The sequence below is a fragment of the Haliotis rufescens genome, unplaced genomic scaffold (assembly GCF_023055435.1).
Source record: "Haliotis rufescens isolate VD_foot unplaced genomic scaffold, xgHalRufe1.0.p SCAF_4, whole genome shotgun sequence".
NCBI classification, from domain to species: domain Eukaryota; kingdom Metazoa; phylum Mollusca; class Gastropoda; order Lepetellida; family Haliotidae; genus Haliotis; species Haliotis rufescens.
Window position 1 is genome coordinate 2,725,472 of NW_025964112.1, and position 19,122 is coordinate 2,744,593.

The 19,122-nt window shown below is 40.8% G+C and overlaps 1 protein-coding gene across 1 annotated transcript; it reads left to right on the forward strand.

The window, feature by feature from the left end:
• Positions 1 to 424: 424 nt before the first annotated feature.
• LOC124149877 lies at positions 425 to 18,717 on the forward strand. The gene is made up of 3 exons (XM_046521706.2): positions 425 to 525; positions 3,082 to 3,222; positions 18,403 to 18,717. Exons 1-3 carry the CDS (start codon positions 456 to 458, stop codon positions 18,651 to 18,653), a joined length of 462 nt encoding a protein of 153 aa, XP_046377662.2. The 5' UTR covers positions 425 to 455; the 3' UTR covers positions 18,654 to 18,717.
• Positions 18,718 to 19,122: the final 405 nt, after the last annotated feature.

Consider the following 19,122-nt stretch of genomic DNA (forward strand, 5'->3'; position numbering starts at 1 on the left):
CTTCCTTTGTTGAATAAGTAATGTGTTCCACAATTTAAAAGAGGATGGTATAAAAGAGGATTCAGAAAAGAATTTACGTTGTAAAGGCATAGTTAAAATATATTATGAGCAGCTCTAAGGTTATATGTTATGTTTTCGTCGATATGTTGAGGTACTAGGAATTTAAGGTATGACGGTAGTCATATTGTAATATAATAATTATTAACTAATCACAATTTACATTTTCTTCTGCTCTCTGATAGGGCTCCCAGGACGTTTCCAAAAATACATTTTAAACAGAAACATATACCATTCTATTATTTGCCAGTCAGGACGCAGCTGTCCGCTAGATGTACGGAACATGAACGTAAACAAAAGTGATTGGTTAGATAAGCAAATGCTATGGAATCACTTGCTATATATAAAGTCATAGCAAATCCCATACAGGTATAGTGCGGTGATCAGTGAAACGCATCATGGGTTTCAGTGTATACGCTCTCATGTTTTTCTGTATGGTGCTGTGCCATGACGCCCAGGGTGCCAAAGGTTAGTGCTTTGTAAATTTTGAAACTTGTGCAAACTTCTTGCCTGTCATGGTGTATCGTTTGATCATAATCACAAATGAATAACGGAAGTGCATCGACACATGTAAATATTTCCGTACATGCTGCAAGTACCTGGACACATGTAAATATTTTCTACACACTGCAAGTGCCTCGGTACATGTAAATATTCCCGTATATGCTGCAAGTGCCCCAGTAAATGTAAATATTTCCGTACATGCTGCAAGTGTCTCGGTACATGTAAATATTTTCTTACATGCTGCAAGTGCCTCGGTACATGTAAATATTTCCGTAAATGCTGCAAGTGCCTCGGTACATGTAAATATTTCCGTACATGATGCAAGTGTCTCGGTACATGTAAATATTTCCCTACATGCTACAAGTGTCTCGGTACATGTAAATATTTCCGTAGATGCTGCAAGTGCCTCGGTACATGTAAATATTTCCGTACATGCTGCAAGTGCCTCGGTACATGTAAATATTTCCGTAAATGCTGCAAGTGTCTCGGTACATGTAAATATTTCCGTACATGCTGCAAGTGCCTCGGTACATGTAAATATTTCCGTATATGCTGCAAGTGCCTCGGTACATGTAAATATTTCCGTAAATGCTGCAAGTGCCTCGGTACATGTAAATATTTCCGTACATGCTGCAAGTGCCTCGGTACATGTAAATATTTCCGTACATGATGCAAGTGTCTCGGTACATGTAAATATTTCCGTAAATCCTGCAAGTGCCTCGACACATGTAAATATTTTCGTACATGCTGCAAGTGCCTCGGTACATGTAAATATTCCCGTATATGCTGCAAGTGCCTCGGTACATGTAAATATTTCCGTACATGCTGCAAGTGTCTCGGTACATGTAAATATTTCCGTACATGCTGCAAGTGCCTCGACACATGTAAATATTCCCGTATATGCTGCAAGTGCCTCTGTACATGTAAATATTCCCGTATATGCTGCAAGTGCCTCGGTACATGTAAATATTTCCGTACATGCTGAAAATGTCTCGGTACATGTAAATATTTTCGTACATGCTGCAAGTGCCTCGGTACATGTAAATATTTCCGTACATGCTGCAAGTGCCTCGGTACATGTAAATATTTCCGTACATGCTGCAAGTGCCTCGGTACATGTAAATATTTCCGTACATGTTGCAAGTGTCTCGGTACATGTAAATATTTCCGTAGATGCTGCAAGTGCCTCTGTACATGTAAATATTCCCGTATATGCTGCAAGTGCCTCGGTACATGTAAATATTTCCGTACATGCTGAAAATGTCTCGGTACATGTAAATATTTTCGTACATGCTGCAAGTGCCTCGGTACATGTAAATATTTCCGTACATGCTGCAAGTGCCTCGGTACATGTAAATATTTCCGTACATGCTGCAAGTGCCTCGGTACATGTAAATATTTCCGTACATGTTGCAAGTGTCTCGGTACATGTAAATATTTCCGTAGATGCTGCAAGTGCCTCGGTACATGTAAATATTCCCGTATATGCTGCAAGTGCCTCGGTACATGTAAATATTTCCGTACATGCTGCAAGTGCCTCGGTACATGTAAATATTTCCGTACATGCTACAAGTGCCTCGGTACATGTAAATATTTCCGTACATGCTGCAAGTGCCTCGTACATGTAAATATTTCCGTACATGCTGCAAATGTCTCGGTACATGTAAATATTTCCGTACATGCTGCAAGTGCCTCGGTACATGTAAATATTTCCGTACATGCTGCAAATGTCTCGGTACATGTAAATATTTCCGTACATGCTGCAAGTGCCTCGGTACATGTAAATATTTCCGTACATGCTGCAAATGTCTCGGTACATGTAAATATTTCCGTACATGCTGCAAGTGCCTCGGTACATGTAAATATTTCCGTAGATGCTGCAAGTGTCTCGGTACATGTAAATATTTCCGTAAATGTTGCAAGTGTCTCGGTACATGTAAATATTTCCGTACATGCTGCAAGTGCCTCGGTACATGTAAATATTTCCGTACATGCTGCAACTGTCTAGGTACATGTAAATATTTTCTTACATGCTGCAGGTGCCTCGGTACATGTAAATATTTCCGTACATGCTGCAAATGTCTCGGTACATGTAAATATTTCCGTACATGCTGCAAGTGCCTCGGTACATGTAAATATTTCCGTAGATGCTGCAAGTGTCTCGGTACATGTAAATATTTCCGTAAATGTTGCAAGTGTCTCGGTACATGTAAATATTTCCGTACATGCTGCAAGTGCCTCGTACATGTAAATATTTCCGTACATGCTGCAACTGTCTAGGTACATGTAAATATTTTCTTACATGCTGCAAGTGCCTCGGTACATGTAAATATTTCCGTAGATGCTGCAAGTGCCTCGGTACATGTAAATATTTCCGTACATGCTGCAAGTGCCTCGACACATGTAAATATTCTCTTACATACTCGACGCAGCAGGTTTTTGTAAAAAAACACAACAACATATACTTCCAAACGCAATGTCACAACTGATGTGTTAACATCAACCTTTTTTTATTTTCAGGCCGTTTGGTTTACTTCAAAGCGTCGCTGTCCAAGATCAAAACCTATGGGATTCACAGTACGGTGATATTTGACAAATGCGAAGCAAACATCGGGAAGGGCTACAATCCAACCTCCGGAGTGTTCCATGCCCCAGTGTCAGGTAGAAGTCATGTTTCTTTAGAAGCTGACCTTACATGGTTGTCCTAACATGTTGAATGGTAACTTACAGTTACAGGGACATTTGTTGAAAGAAAAGTGATGTTTCCTTATATGTTGACCTTACATGTTGAATGGTAACTTACTGTCACGGGGACATTTGTTGAAAGAAAAGTGATGTTTCGTGAGATGTTGACCTTACATGTTGAATGGTTTCTTACAGTTACAGGGACATATGTTAAAAGAAAAGTAATGTTTCTTTAGATGTTGACCTTACATGTTGAATGATTTCTTACAGTTACAGGGACATATGTTAAAAGAAAAGTAATGTTTCTTTAGATGTTGACCTTACATGTTGAATGATTTCTTACAGTTACAGGGACATATGTTGAAAGAAAAGTGATGTTTCTTTAGATGTTGATCTTACATGTTGAATGGTTTCTTACAGTTACAGGGACATTTGTTGAAGGAAAAGTGATGTTTCTTTAGATGTTGACCTTACATGTTGAATGGTTTCTTACAGTTACAGGGACATATGTTAAAAGAAAAGTAATGTTTCTTTAGATGTTGACCTTACATGTTGAATGATTTCTTACAGTTACAGGGACATATGTTGAAAGAAAAGTGATGTTTCTTTAGATGTTGATCTTACATGTTGAATGGTTTCTTACAGTTACAGGGACATTTGTTGAAAGAAAAGTGATGTTTCGTGAGATGTTGACCTTACATGTTGAATGGTTTCTTACAGTTACAGGGACATATGTTGAAGGAAAAGTGATGTTTCTTTAGATGTTGACCTTACATGTTGAATGGTTTCTTACAGTTACAGGGACATATGTTGAAAGAAAAGTAATGTTTCTTTAGATGTTGACCTTACATGTTGAATGATTTCTTACAGTTACAGGGACATATGTTGAAAGAAAAGTGATGTTTCTTTAGATGTTGATCTTACATGTTGAATGGTTTCTTACAGTTACAGGGACATTTGTTGAAAGAAAAGTGATGTTTCTTTAGATGTTGACCTTACATATTGAATGGTTTCTTACAGTTACAGGGACATATGTTGAAGGAAAAGTGATGTTTCTTTAGATATTGACCTTACATGTTGAATGGTTTCTTACAGTTACAGGGACATATGTTGAAAGAAAAGTGATGTTTCTTTAGATGTTGACCTTACATGTTGAATGGTTTCTTACAGTTACAGGGACATATGTTGAAAGAAAAGTGATGTTTCTTTAGATGTTGACCTTACATGTTGAATGGTTTCTTACAGTTACAGGGACATATGTTGAAAGAAAAGTGATGTTTCGTTAGATGTTGATCTTACATGTTGAATGGTAACTTACTGTCACGGGGACATTTGTTGAAAGAAAAGTGATGTTTCGTTAGATATTGACCTTACATGTTGAATGGTAACTTACTGTCACGGGGACATTTGTGGAAAGAAAAGTGATGTTTCGTTAGATGTTGACCTTACATATTGAATGGTAACTTACTGTCACGGGGACATTTGTGGAAAGAAAAGTGATGTTTCGTTAGATGTTGACCTTACATGTTGAATGGTAACTTACTGTCACGGGGACATTTGTGGAAAGAAAAGTGATGTTTCGTTAGATGTTGATCTTACATGTTGAATGGTTTCTTACAGTTACAGGGCAATTGTTGAAGGACATAGAGATTACTACACGAGTGTCTGTCAGATACCATTGATCTTTTAACGAGTTGTTTCCAAACGTACCTAACGAGCGAAAGCGAGTAAATACGCTTTGTAACAACGAGTTGTAATTTTAATGGTATCTGACAGGCACGAGTGCAGTAATCTGTTTCTTACCCACCCTAAAATTCCATCTTTTTAGTATCGACTTGATGGATTTTGTCTATTCTCATGATCGCAGTAGCGCATTAATACATAACACTACGGCCATGAGTGACGTCATCCGACGTACTGCTTTCTACGCATATATAAAGTGACCCTACACAAAAAGGTTTCCGCCACATCTTTTTATTATAAAGGCGATGATGATAATGCAAACTTGACAAAAACAAAGAACACGCTGGATACCGAATAAACAGTTTTCACCTCAAAGAAATTACCAAATATGTACAATGTTTACTTCACTACCGGTGACCGACTTTTACAAAATGGCGTGGTCACTGACAACAGTACCCGGTATTTCCAGAGGATGATTTCCATTGATGGAGGGATCGTATGTATATAAATGTGTCATGTAAGTAATCAGAAACTTTCTGACAATCTGCGTACTGTTATTTGTTTCATTTTTTCCAATTCAACCAAGAGATTTAGTCAGAAATGCAGATAAATACCGCTGTCGTTGTCTTTGCGTCAGTCATGGCATCACACAGGACGGACACGTGTACGATTTCTGTTGAATTTACCAAATCATTGTAATGTATATATGTGCAAATTCCATAATTCGTGCACGATACTCTTCCCATGAATATTCTCAAACGTGCGATCGAGCCAATGTTTCCAACTATTAGACGAAAACACCTCTAAAAATGCTCCACAGTGTAAAATCTGAATTTTGCTTTGTCTTCAGTTTTCCGCGCATTGTTCATTTCCACACATAATCTATTTCGCTTGATTTCATTTACATAATTTGCATTGGTGACAAAGACCATTTGTCATCTGATTCATTAATTCAGGGATGCATTTATCGCAGCTGAGTTTGAAATATACGTGATCTAATAGGCATCTCATAACCGGCATTTTGTAAACACAATCCAATGTGGCGGAGCGAATACACTTCGGCGTTCGTGTATTTTCCAAAACATTCAAAACGAAAACCAGGCTTATCGGCGACGTTTCAGAATTATCATTAGTGATTTGATGAAAAACAGATACCCGTGATCACTAAAATGTTATTTTTTAAATTTAATTCTTCGAGTAAATATCCGATATTGTTAGACCCCTTAACCGTGCAGGCTGCAAATAAACAGAAGAAATGTCAGGCCACAAATGTTTATTAGCAGTCGACAGACACACGAGACTGCATGATAATACACAATAGTTATAAAAGTATATACACTTTACCATTGATTCGCCACGGATAACATCTGACAATATCAATACTAACAGCTATAGCAAACATGGACCTTGTTGTTTACATTGGAACAGTAAAATAATAAAATGAACAAAGTGTTTTTTTATTAACAGATTAATTAAATGAACACTTAATAACTGTAGGTTACTTATTTGCAACATACATTTAACATGAAAGTTATTACCAACAACGGGGGCACGGGTGGCCCAGTCGTCTAAGGCGCCGCGATTCGCTGTGCAGAGTTGCGTCCCTTGGGCACTCCAGAAACCTATTATTGTGGGTTCGAATCCCGGTTCGCCCCGATTATGTTTCTAGGTTTATCAGCACCATACCCGTGCTCGTGGGTTTCACCGAAGTGGTAAACGTCTGAGACCTGCATCACTTCAGGCTTTCCTCCCACAATAAGCTGACACGCCGTGATATGACTTGAATACTGTTAAAAGCGGCGTTAAACCCAACTCACTCACTCACTATTACCAACAACAATGCTTCACTAAATTCTTTACATTTGGAAAATATCTTTTGACATAATAAAATCATAATAGAGAATTTATATGTATTCAATGGTACCAAACAATGTCTAAATAAACTAAGCTGCAAAAGAAAGTATAGATTGGCAATTTGTAATTTTCCTAAAAACAGCGATAACTAGTGGGTATTAGGAATATGACTGCCCAGGAACAGGTACCAAAAAACACCTAACCCGAACGCGCCACCTTGGACGGCGCTCGCGCGGTGACAACAAAATGGTGAAACAGGTTTCCCGCCAATGGCATAAACTGCACGTGCATGTTAGCTGTAAAAATGCGTTCGTCCGCAGGGTATAACCACACGTGATGAAAGCCACGACTGTCACAGGAGCAGAGAGAGAGAGCCATCGGTATGGCCAAAATGGGGGCAACACAGGTCCAAATTGCCAGAAGGTTTGGTTCTACACCATTGACAGTAGCCAGGCTGATTCAACGGTACAGGCAGACAGGGAGGACAAAGGACAGGCCTAGAACCGGACGACCCTGAGTGACAACACCACTGGAAGACGGTCAGATTCGGCTCATTCACCTGCGAAACAGATTCGTAACGGCGACGGCGACGGCAGCAACAGCGTTGGGACATCCCATTAGCCAACGTACAGTACTACGACGACTTTAGCTGTTGAAATCCGAGCATATCGTCCTTTCCGAGGAATGGTACTGACTGCTAAACATCGACGCCTGAGACTGCGATGGGCGAGGCAGGTTCGACGCTTGCAAGTGAGAAATTGGCGTCGAGTGCTGTTTACTGATGAAAGTCGGTTTAACTCGAAATGACGGCTGAGAAGGAGTTTATCGACGTAGAGGGGAACGTTTGGCTCCGGCGTGTATTTGAGAGGTCCATCCATTCGGCGGGGGAGGTGTCATGGTGTGGGGCGGTATTAGTGGAGATCAGAAGACTGATTTGGTGATTATACAGGGAAACCTGAACGCTGTGCAGTACAGAGACCAAGCGTTGCAGCCAATTGTGCTTCCGTTCTTACAAAGCCAACAGCAGGGGGCATTGTGTCAACACGACAATGCCAGGCCAAATACTGCAAGACTAACTCGGAACTTTCTAAACCAGCAGAACATTGACGTTTTGCCCTGGCCTGCCCACTCACCCGATATAAATCCTATTGAACATCTGTGGGACCATCTAGACAGACAGAATAGAGCACGCCATCAGCCTCCCATCAATGGACAAGAATTGCAGCAGGCCCTGAGAGACGAGTGGCAAAGGATTCCAGTCCACGTCATCAGAAGACTGACGTCATCGATGAGGCGGCGTATCACAGCATGCATTGAGGCAGCTGAAGGTCATACACGCTATTGAAGGCAACTGTGTCGACAATGAACTTGTAGTGTCTGACAATTTTTTCGTGACATTTCAGACAATTTTTGAAAATGAAATTTCTTACCCCACCATTGTTTACCTTGAGCTTACATTACCTGTGATTGCACAATTTCATTCAAACTGTGGTTGTTCAATCATGTGTTATCCCTCCCTAGATTATATTATAATTCACAACAAAACCTCTTCTTGTTATATATTTTTTATTGATCATGGAACTCGACCTATATTTTCTTTTGCCGCCCAGTTGATATATATTTATTGTTGCCAAATATTATGACAGCTTATTAAAATAAAAGGGAAAATTATATTGCTATTCTATACTGAACAACAAAAGTTCCTGTGACATTGAATAAGATTTAATGCAAAGTAATGTTTTTTTTACCAAATGTGAAACAATTGCGGTTTGCAACAGATAAAAGACTCCTGTAAGTGTTCAAATGGTTTAATTTGCCATACTGTCTTCAGAAAATGCGTGATTTTATAGAAAAATCATGAACATGCCCAAATGTCAATTTACAAGTCAATAGTACGTGTGTCCACCTCTGGTTGCGATGCAAGCAATACATCTTCGTCTCATGGAAACGACCAGGCGTTGCACAAAGTAACTTTGGCCTTTGTTGAAGAGATTCCCGAACAAGTCGAGCAATTTGAGGCCAGGCGTTGTCATGTTGAAAGGTAATGCCTGGGCCATGACAACGCAAAACGGTAGAACAAAAGGGCCGATGATTTCGTCGCGGTAGCGCTGTCCATAGCGCTCCCACTAAGAAAAAACGGGTCCTCTGTCTTGCTGTAATCCCACCCCATACCAAAACGCTGCCGCCCTCGAACCGATCTTCTTCCATGACACAATGATTGACGTAACGTTCACCTCGACGTCGGTACACTCGAATCCATCCATCGCTGTGGCTGAGGTGAAAACGAGACTCGTCAGTGAATAGAACTTGTCCCCACTGCATGACGCTGCCTGCACCACTGTAGATGTGCTTGACCGTGGTTTCCTGTCAAAATGGGACGTCTGGCGGGTCTTCTGGCGACAATCCCTGCACATCTGAATCGGCTGGAATCGATTTCGTAGGTGTGTTGTTCGAATCCAGTTGTTTTGTCGATTATTGGCTATGCGTGGCCTGTCACCCCGAGGATGGTCTCTGACTGCATTCGTCTGTTGCCAACGTTGCAATAAACACCAAATGGTGTTTCTGTGGACGTTAAATTGTCTTGCAACATCACGTTGACTCGATCCTGCTTCAAGCATGTTGATTTTTTGAGTGGTTGTTGTCAGCACGATGCTAAGCAATGCATATGGAATCCCGTTAACGCATATGTTTTTATACACATTCTTGGGTAGTGAAATGCATAGGGCTTGCATAAAAAATCAACTTTTGTATGGAATGCATGCTTTTCTGTAGCAGTTGCGTTTTTGTGACTTCCATGTCCATGTTTCATGGCCATCCTCTGTTGCTCGTTTTACCACTACATGGATCTTTGGTTCCCAATATGATCTGAGCTTACCAGATCCTCCTCGTTCCGACACATTTCTTACGAGTACTCAGTCCCTGAAAGAATAATTGTGCTCCTTACTTTCTTGTCATAATGGTGCTTGCCTTGACGAGAGCTCTTTGATGACTGTTTGTGAGCTTGCTTGTATGCCTGTGTCAAACAATGTTTCCATTGTTCTACATACTTTTGGTTTAGTGGCACCTGATATATCCTGGCCCAGGCCAAACATCAGGTCAACTCGCAGTCGTGGTGAGCTTCTCCAAAGAGGAGGTAGAAAGGTGAAAACCAGTTGTGTCATTACGAGTACAATTGTAAGCATGCACCATTTTATTCAAGTGATCCTTCAAGTTGGGCTTCATTGGCTGGGTAGGGTTCTCAACATATGCTCAACTTGTCCGTTTTCTTCTGGGTGATAGGGTGTTGTTCGCGATCTTGCCAACCTGCAATATTTCTGAAGTTGATAGAAGAGCTGGTTCTCGAACTCTGTATCCTGGTCATGATGGAACTTCAGCACAAAATGATTAAATATCTTATCTGCTGCTGTTTTACCAGATTTGTTTCACAAACGCGACGAGGATGTATTCATAGCCACCTTCACTTTTCTTCAGGTGGAGGAAGTCAATAGAGTCTAACTCGAAGGTAGCTGATGTAGATATAGGTTGCAATCAACCCAGTGATTAGGTTTGCGATCCTTCAAGCAGATGCATTCCTTGATTATGTATCATTCAATGTCTTTCGGCATATGCGGCCAGTAGAACTGTTCCCTTACCAAAGCGATGACTCTCTCTGATCCAAGATGACCCATCTCATTATGAAATTCGTGCAACACCAGTGGTCGATACTCACGAGGCAATACTATCTCAATCTGTTCCTCAGTCCCATACAGAAAAGACTTTCTACAGAGGATTCCATCTTTATTGAAGAACACCTTCCTCCAATCTCTGAATAAACCAGTAGTCTCCTCATCCTTAGATTCTTGTTTTGGCTTTGGTGATCGTCTGTTCCTTTTGACATACTTCCAAACTTTCTGGATAGTCGGGTCGACCAACTATTTCTTCTGAATATCTTGTGAGCTGAAACAGTGGAAAATTGGTCTGACCTCGTTTCCTGGTAGGACATTAACATACTCAATTATTGAAGGGACCTAGATCATGTGCCCTTCGTTCCATGCATCATCAAGTTGTATTGACATGTCAATGGCATCTTGGGAAACCTCAAATGAGCATTCAGAGATGCACTTGTGAGAATGGTAATTCTTCTCTGCTGGTGATAAAGACCTTGATCCATAAGCCTCAATGGCAAGTTAACCATCCTGCTTCTTTTGATATAGAATCACTCCAAGTCCCTCTTGTAAATGTCCCTACATTGACGTGTAGGGTGAATTCTCACTCCCAATCTGGGTAGGCCATGATTTGTTCACTGCGCAGAATATCAACGACTTCCTCAAGTACCCTATTTCTCAGTCCATGTCACTTTGCAGTTGGAGGAAACCTGTCCATTTTTTTGTTCTTGGTTTGCTTCTTTGGAGAAGACTGTGCTGCTTTCACCTGGAGCACACATTAGTTCAAATAGGCAATGTGCTGTCCTAGAGACATCCAGGAATGTACCACCAATAATAGCCAATGAACCCCAGTAATTGGCAAACTTCTCCAACAGTTGCTGGTTGTCTATCTTTCAATTTTGCGACAGCTTGTTTTTTGGGTCCATGCTTATTCCACTTTCAGAGACCAGATGCCCTAAATAGCGAACCTGACGTCTGAACAGGTTGCATTTTTTTGGTTTGAGCTTGACTCGATGCTCTCTTAACCTCTTCAGGACTGTTCCAACATCTAATGTGTTGGGTAAGACGATTACATCATCCAAGTATGGTATGCATATCAGATTTCTCAGTCCTTCAAGACATTTATTCATGAACCGATGAAAGATACTTGGGGCACCAGTTAATCCAAAAGGAATTCTTGTCCACTCATATAGTCCCCAAGGGCTTATGAAGGCTGTGTATGGCCTGCACGTTTCTTCGATGAACCCTTGGCGATACGCCTTACCCTGATCTAGTAATGTAAACCAACAGTTACCTACAAGGCTGTCCAGCGCATCTTGGATCCGGGGTAGGGGGTGTCCGGCGCTGTCTTATTATTAAGAGCATGACAATCTACACATAGTCTGAAGCTTGAGTCCCGTTTACGAACACAGACGAGGGGGCTTGAATACTGAGACCTCGATTGCTTTGTCCACCCTTTACGAAGAAGATCCTCTAAATATTCCTTGACTGCTTTGTAAAGTGGTCTTGCAATGGAAATGTAGCATTACTGGTCAGGCGTGGTGTCAGTGAGTTTTGTCTCCATCTCGAGATCCTTAATTGCAGATTCCCCTAACAGCATTTGTTTGACTTCCTTCTCTTGTTCTTGGCTCAGATCAGTCTCTGTGAAATCTATTGGTGGATGGCAACACATCCAGGGTGGTCGCTGGCCTTAGATTTCTCTATTAGTCCTACATGGTGGTCATCAACATCATTGGAATTTAAGAGAACAAAAGATTTGACTTGATGTAATGTTCCTAGTACAGTCCTACTCTTGACACACACATCGTGATTGTTGGTATTCCACTGAGTTATGTGCACACTGGACTTCGTTCTTCCCTTTAGCCTCATAGGTGATCCTTGCACTTTGAGTCCCTCAGACCATGGTTCTTCGACATTCTGCTCAAACAGGGTAGTTTTTGAATCACACACATTGGATGCTACAATACACTTGATTGTACAAGATGTTCCAGCTCCTAGAAGGATAACCTTTCGACCACTTCTAACATCACAAATAGTGTCTGGACGATCTTCCTGCAAAAGTCTGACAACAGGCTCCGATTTTTCCTCTGGCAGTGTTGGCAACCCAGTGTAAGCAACACACGTGATTATCACCAACATTTAAATACTCCTCAATGATATTAAAACCTACAGTTGGCAAAAAAATACTGGACCTAATAGTTACCAAAAATGGCACAGGAACACATTTCTTACCACTACCCTAAACTAAACTGAAGTCCATTAATACCCATTCATTGAACGGAATGTTATTTCCGTTAGCAGCTTTCACTGTCAGGTAGGGTCCCTTGAATAGTTCACTCCATCTACTAGGCATAATGGAGACTTGGGTACCCGTATCCCACAGTCCTTCACAGTGAACACTGTTTAATGAGCATGTCACTCTGCACTGTTTACCTACAAGGTGAATCAACTTTGTTTTCAGTTTTGGCAAAAGATGCATGTTACCTCCTAAATCATTGTTACAGTTCTCCATGGACTCGATGGCCGAACATATTGGCTTATAATCGTCCCAGTGCACAGCCTGGCAGCTGTAAGAACAATATGTAGCAGATTGGCATGTAGAACATCTAAAGAGCTTCAGTCCGACAATGCCACACTGTACACAACAGTTTTCGGGCAATCTGAAAGCAGTCAACGATTGCCCGATGTCGTTGCTGTTTAAATGTTGTGATCTTCTGTTCCGCCTCTGTCTACACCCAGCAAAAAAATGTCCCGAGGAGCCACATTGGAAGCAGTGGTAACATAATGATTGTCCCCTGTTCTTAACACTCTCGGTCGTTGTTGTCGTTGTTGTCGTTGAAGAGATGCTACTTGGATTTGAAGAGCTTTAAGCATTTCAAGAGTTTCGTCCCTTGTATCAGTCAGTATGGCTTCAGACAGCAACTAAACTGAAGTAGTTCTTTATATCTTCAGTCTCTCCTCCTAAGCAGAAATTGCTGCTGTTACCTGCAAAACTATTTCTTCATCAGTTGGATTTGATCCAATTGTTGCTTAAATGTCCTGGACCCGGTTGTATCAAACTTTAATGATGTATTAACGTGTCATTAAACCTCCATTAAGTAATGTATCATTAAATCCAGTTGTACTAACGATTTAATAACGTCGTGCTGTCATTAGCGCGTCATCAACTTAATGAAGGTTCTGAGACATCATTAGCTTGTCATTAAAAGCAAACATGGCAGCGAATGCTTTGGACGCACAAGGAAAGACCGTGTTTTCAGAAAACGAACTCATCACCTCGAATCAATGAGCGACGATGAAGTTAGGGCATGCTACCGTTTTGGGAAGGCAAGCATCAGATACATCTGCGATCTTGTGAGAGCCCAAATCTGCAAGATCGCACGCACTAAGTGTTGAACTACAGGTTAATGATTGATAATTCACTACAAGAAACTCAGCAAGTTTGAAATAAACATATAATCATAGCGCCACATCGGGCAGATTTATAGTGGCAATCTTTACAATGAATGATACGTAGTTCTGCGTGGATCTGCTCACTCACACGTTTGTTGGTAAAGTCATATATGCAGCCTAATGATACCAACCTTGTAAATATATTTCATAAATGAAAGTAATGTAAATTCATTGATCCTTTTCACTTTTCTCCAGAAAGATACGTTTTCAACTTGGCGTTGTCAGCCATGATCAAGGTTTAGATACGATGCCATTTTGTACAGACGACCGGAAGTAACGCGTACGTGTTTACGTCAAGGTATTGTGGGAAATAATTAGGGGAAACCCAGAATTTAATGACAGGTTAATGAAGACACTTACATTAAGGCATCATTAGATAATGTTATGCCAATAAACGTTTGATACAACCGATTTTATGATGCCATTAACTAATGGTGCATTAAGAATTTAATGTATCACTAAAGTTTAATGTAGCCATAATTAATAAGGCTTTGATACAACCGGGTCCTGGGCAATTAATGGGTCATTAATCCGGTCTGGATGGGCCTGCGAGTACTGTTTCTCACTAACATGGGTCATGAGAAATTTCAGAGCCACTCTCCTTACAGGAAAAAAATATTTTTTGTCCTATATCCAGCATTCGCCACACAAAGTTCAAGGTCTCTTCCTTTCCCTGAGTCCCAAATGTTAACTCTCGGTATAGTTCAGTGGCTGTTTTCTCGCGATAGCGCGAGGGTAAACGTTTCCACAGTAGAGGGAGGCAGAGGTCCTCTTTCCCCTCAATATACACCCTGAGAGGTTCTGTAGGGACGATGGCCTGGATAATACCATTTATAATGTTCTTTGGTGTATACCCATGCTGCTCTCCGGCATCAATTTGTCGGACAACATTAATGTAGCTGATTCCATTCGGACCTATCACCCCATGAATCTTTTATACTCCTTTCTGAGGATGACCGGTTTTGAGGGAACAGTACAGTTCTCTGTCACTACCGCTAACAGGAGTGGGGAGTTTCTTCTACCCTGTCTTCTCCTCTGTAGAAAGGTTGTGGATGTACGACTCAAGTGCCATGATCATGATTCCCTTGTCAGCCCCATTCTTCACTGGGATTCCAACTCGTCTGACATTTTCTCGGGTCTTGGACATATCTTCCGTTGTGGAAGAATCCTGGTACGCTCGCCAAAATTATTAGGCCCCTCAACCGTACAGGCTGAAAATATACAGAAAAAAATGTCAGGTCACAAATGTTTATTAGCAGTCGACACACAGAGAATCTGTACTTTATAAAGAAAGTGTTATCCCAAATATAACATTTGTTACATTTCACCATGGGAGCCATGCCAATGTACACTTGTCAGAGGGGTACACAAAGTATGTGCTCTAGACTACCAGTTATCGGACTTTCATTTTGTGGAAGCCTTGGTGGCTGGATGGGTTAGATCGCTGACTTTCTGCACTGGAGATTAGGTGCCTCACTCTGGCAGTGTGGGTTCGAATCCCGGACGGGACTCAACACAAAAAGGTACGAGAATCTGTACTTTACTAAGAAAGTGTTATCCCAAATATAACATTTGTTACATCTGACCACTTTCTAAATGGCATTATGTGTTCACATAATGGAGTTGCCTCCCTTAGACCGTAAATCTCAAATACGCACCTTTTTACCACAATCTTTCAATATCTATATTTCTGAACACAAAGTAAATAACGCCGTGAATTGTGATTTAGCGAGATCTACGATGTACCTTATTCACTCTCAGGATATTTGCTTTGCCTAAAATGACATTGAATGATATCACAGAAGAGGGAATTCAAAACTGTGAACTGTATTAGTTTGCGTGATGTATTTTGGATTTTATTCGACTTCGAAGTGAGTGAGTGAGTTGGGTTAAACGCCGCTTTTAACAATATTCCAGTTATATCGCGGCGTGTCAGCTTAACGTGGGAGGAAAGCCTGAAGTGATGCAGGTCTCAGGCGTTTACCCCTTCGGTGAAACCCACGAGCATGGGTATGGAGCTGACAAATCTAGAAACATAATCGGGGCGAACCGGGATTCGAACCCACAATCACAGGTTTCTGGCGTACCCAAGGGACGCATCTCTGCACAGTGAATCCCTTAGCGCCTTAGACGACTGGGCGACCCGTGACCCCGACTTCGAAGGGAGGGTTAAAGAGGAGGAACATATATGTCGATGTGTCATCCAGGGGTTAACACTTCTAAAAAACACTTTGACATAAAAACAGACAATGTTACTGATAATAATAACAAACGACGAGGACAAGTTTGTTTATAATTATTATTGATTACACGGTCCTTTGGTTCAACAAAGACGTTGGTGAACATTCGACTGAAGCGCGAGCAACTTATGAATGGCTACATTCAGGAAAATTGTCCGTCATAAGCTGACCTCAGATCATCACCATGGAGTAGCCAATCACGGGCCTTTGAATTCGATCTCACACATATGTTTGATACCAGTTATCTCAAATGGGTTTCTCACCCACAGGTGTGTAAGAAAATGTGACATGTTGAATGGTTTCTTACAGTTACCAGGGACATTTGTTGGAGGAAAAGTGATGTTTCTTTAGATGTTGACATTACATGTTGAATGGTTTCTTACAGTTACCAGGGACATTTGTTGAAGGAAAAGTGATGTTTCTTTAGATGTTGACCTAACATGTTGAATGGTTTCTTACAGTTACCAGGGACATTTGTTGGAGGAAAAGTGATGTTTCTTTAGATGTTGACCTTACATGTTGAATGGTTTCTTACAGTTACAGGGACATTTGTTGGAGGAAAACTGATGTTTCTTTAGATGTTGATCTTACATGTTGAATGGTTTCTTACAGTTACAGGGACATTTGTTGAAGGAAAAGTGATGTTTCTTTAGATGTTGACCTTACATGTTGAATGGTTTCTTACAGTTACAGGGACATTTGTTGAAGGAAAAGTGATGTTTCTTTAGATGTTGACCTAACATGTTGAATGGTTTCTTTCAGTTACAGGGACATTTGTTGAAGGAAAAGTGATGTTTCTTTAGATGTTGACCTTACATGTTGAATGGTTTCTTACAGTTACAGGGACATTTGTTGAAGGAAAAGTGATGTTTCTTTAGATGTTGACCTAACATGTTGAATGGTTTCTTTCAGTTACAGGGACATTTGTTGAAGGAAAAGTGATGTTTCTTTAGATGTTGACCTTACATGTTGAATGGTTTCTTACAGTTACAGGGACATTTGTTGAAAGAAAAGTGATGTTTCTTTAGATGTTGACCTAACATGTTGAATGGTTTCTTACAGTTACCAGGGACATTTGTTGAAGGAAAAGTGATGTTTCTTTAGATGTTGACCTTACATGTTGAATGGTTTCTTACAGTTACAGGGACATTTGTTGGAGGAAAAGTGATGTTTCGTTAGATGTTGACCTTACATGTTGAATGGTTTCTTACAGTTACAGGGACATTTGTTGAAGGAAAAGTGATGTTTCTTTAGATGTTGACCTTACATGTTGAATGGTTTCTTACAGTTACAGAGACATTTGTTGAAGGAAAAGTGATGTTTCTTTAGATGTTGACCTTACATGTTGAATGGTTTCTTTCAGTTACAGGGACATTTGTTGAAGGAAAAGTGATGTTTCTTTAGATGTTGACCTTACATGTTGAATGGTTTCTTACAGTTACAGGGACATTTGTTGAAAGAAAAGTGATGTTTCTTTAGATGTTGACCTAACATGTTGAATGGTTTCTTACAGTTACCAGGGACATTTGTTGAAGGAAAAGTGATGTTTCTTTAGATGTTGACCTTACATGTTGAATGGTTTCTTACAGTTACAGGGACATTTGTTGGAGGAAAAGTGATGTTTCGTTAGATGTTGACCTTACATGTTGAATGGTTTCTTACAGTTACAGGGACATTTGTTGAAGGAAAAGTGATGTTTCTTTAGATGTTGACCTTACATGTTGAATGGTTTCTTACAGTTACGGGGACATTTGTTGGAGGAAAAGTGATGTTTCTTTAGATGTTGACCTTACATGTTGAATGGTTTCTTACAGTTACCAGTGACATTTGTTGAAGGACAAGACACAGGTAATACTATGGTTGTCTGTTGTTTAACGCTGCACATAATTTCAGCTACAGGACGAGTCACTACCTAACGGCCTGCCAAGTGGTTTATACTGTTCCATGGCAGATCGATTTTATTTTCATTCTAGTACCTTGGAATCTGTTACGGTTCACAGATTTCTTAACGACCCCATAGTAAAACAAATTACGTCATCTCGGAATTATGCGATGCAAGGGAAGGGGGAGTCGGTTGACCATCAGCAAATAATGCCGCGTTGAGTTTTAACTGTTATTGATCACCCCGTCATTTTTGTGAATGCGATACAAGGGAAGGGAGAGTCAGTTGACCAACCGCAAATAATGCCGCGTTGAGTGTTAATTGTTATTGATCACCCCGTCATTTCTGTGTCCGTCGGGCGTGTAACTTTCTCACATTATTTTATGTTTGATTCCTGCAGGGTATTACGAGTTCAAAGTTCAGCTGGAAGCAGGCAGCTCTGGCGGGTATTCCTTCTGCTTGGTGTGCGAGGGCGTCGTCAAGTCGGAGCTGTCCATTCAACGTGTATGGAGCAGCAAGTTCACGAGCGCCATCTTCCACGTCAACGCTGGGGAACACGTGCTCGTCAGGAAGACCGTCCATGGCGGTGCCACCCGCATTGCAGCTGGAGCGCGAACACAGTTCTCCGGCTACCTGCTTCGAAGTGACTGACAGACCTGAGAATCACGGAGATGTGCCTGTCTGCTGCTGTATTAAAACACAGTATTACCCTACACAATGACTTTGTCCGTTTATGTGATGTGCTTACGTGACCTCAGTACAGAAGATATATGTTTCTGTTATTTAATTATCGGAGTAGTGTCATTACTAGTCTCTCACACAGTCCCTGAACCAGGTCCTTTTCCTTTCGCCCAGCCTTTACTGTAATGCTAAAACCCTAAATGAAGCAAGTCTAGGTTCAGGTTCCAAATTCAGGACTCCTTTTCAATTTAAAAGCAGTTGCTTGTTTCTATCCAAATTATAGTTTCAGACACGCAGCGTTAGTTTATGTCATGACCATCAAAAGAGTTAATTTGATCCTTAGTCTTCTGTTCTCCTCTGAAATTGTATTCTCCTCCACCGATATGGTGGTAACCAACACTTCAGTCTCCCATCAGTTTATCATAAACATCATTTGGGC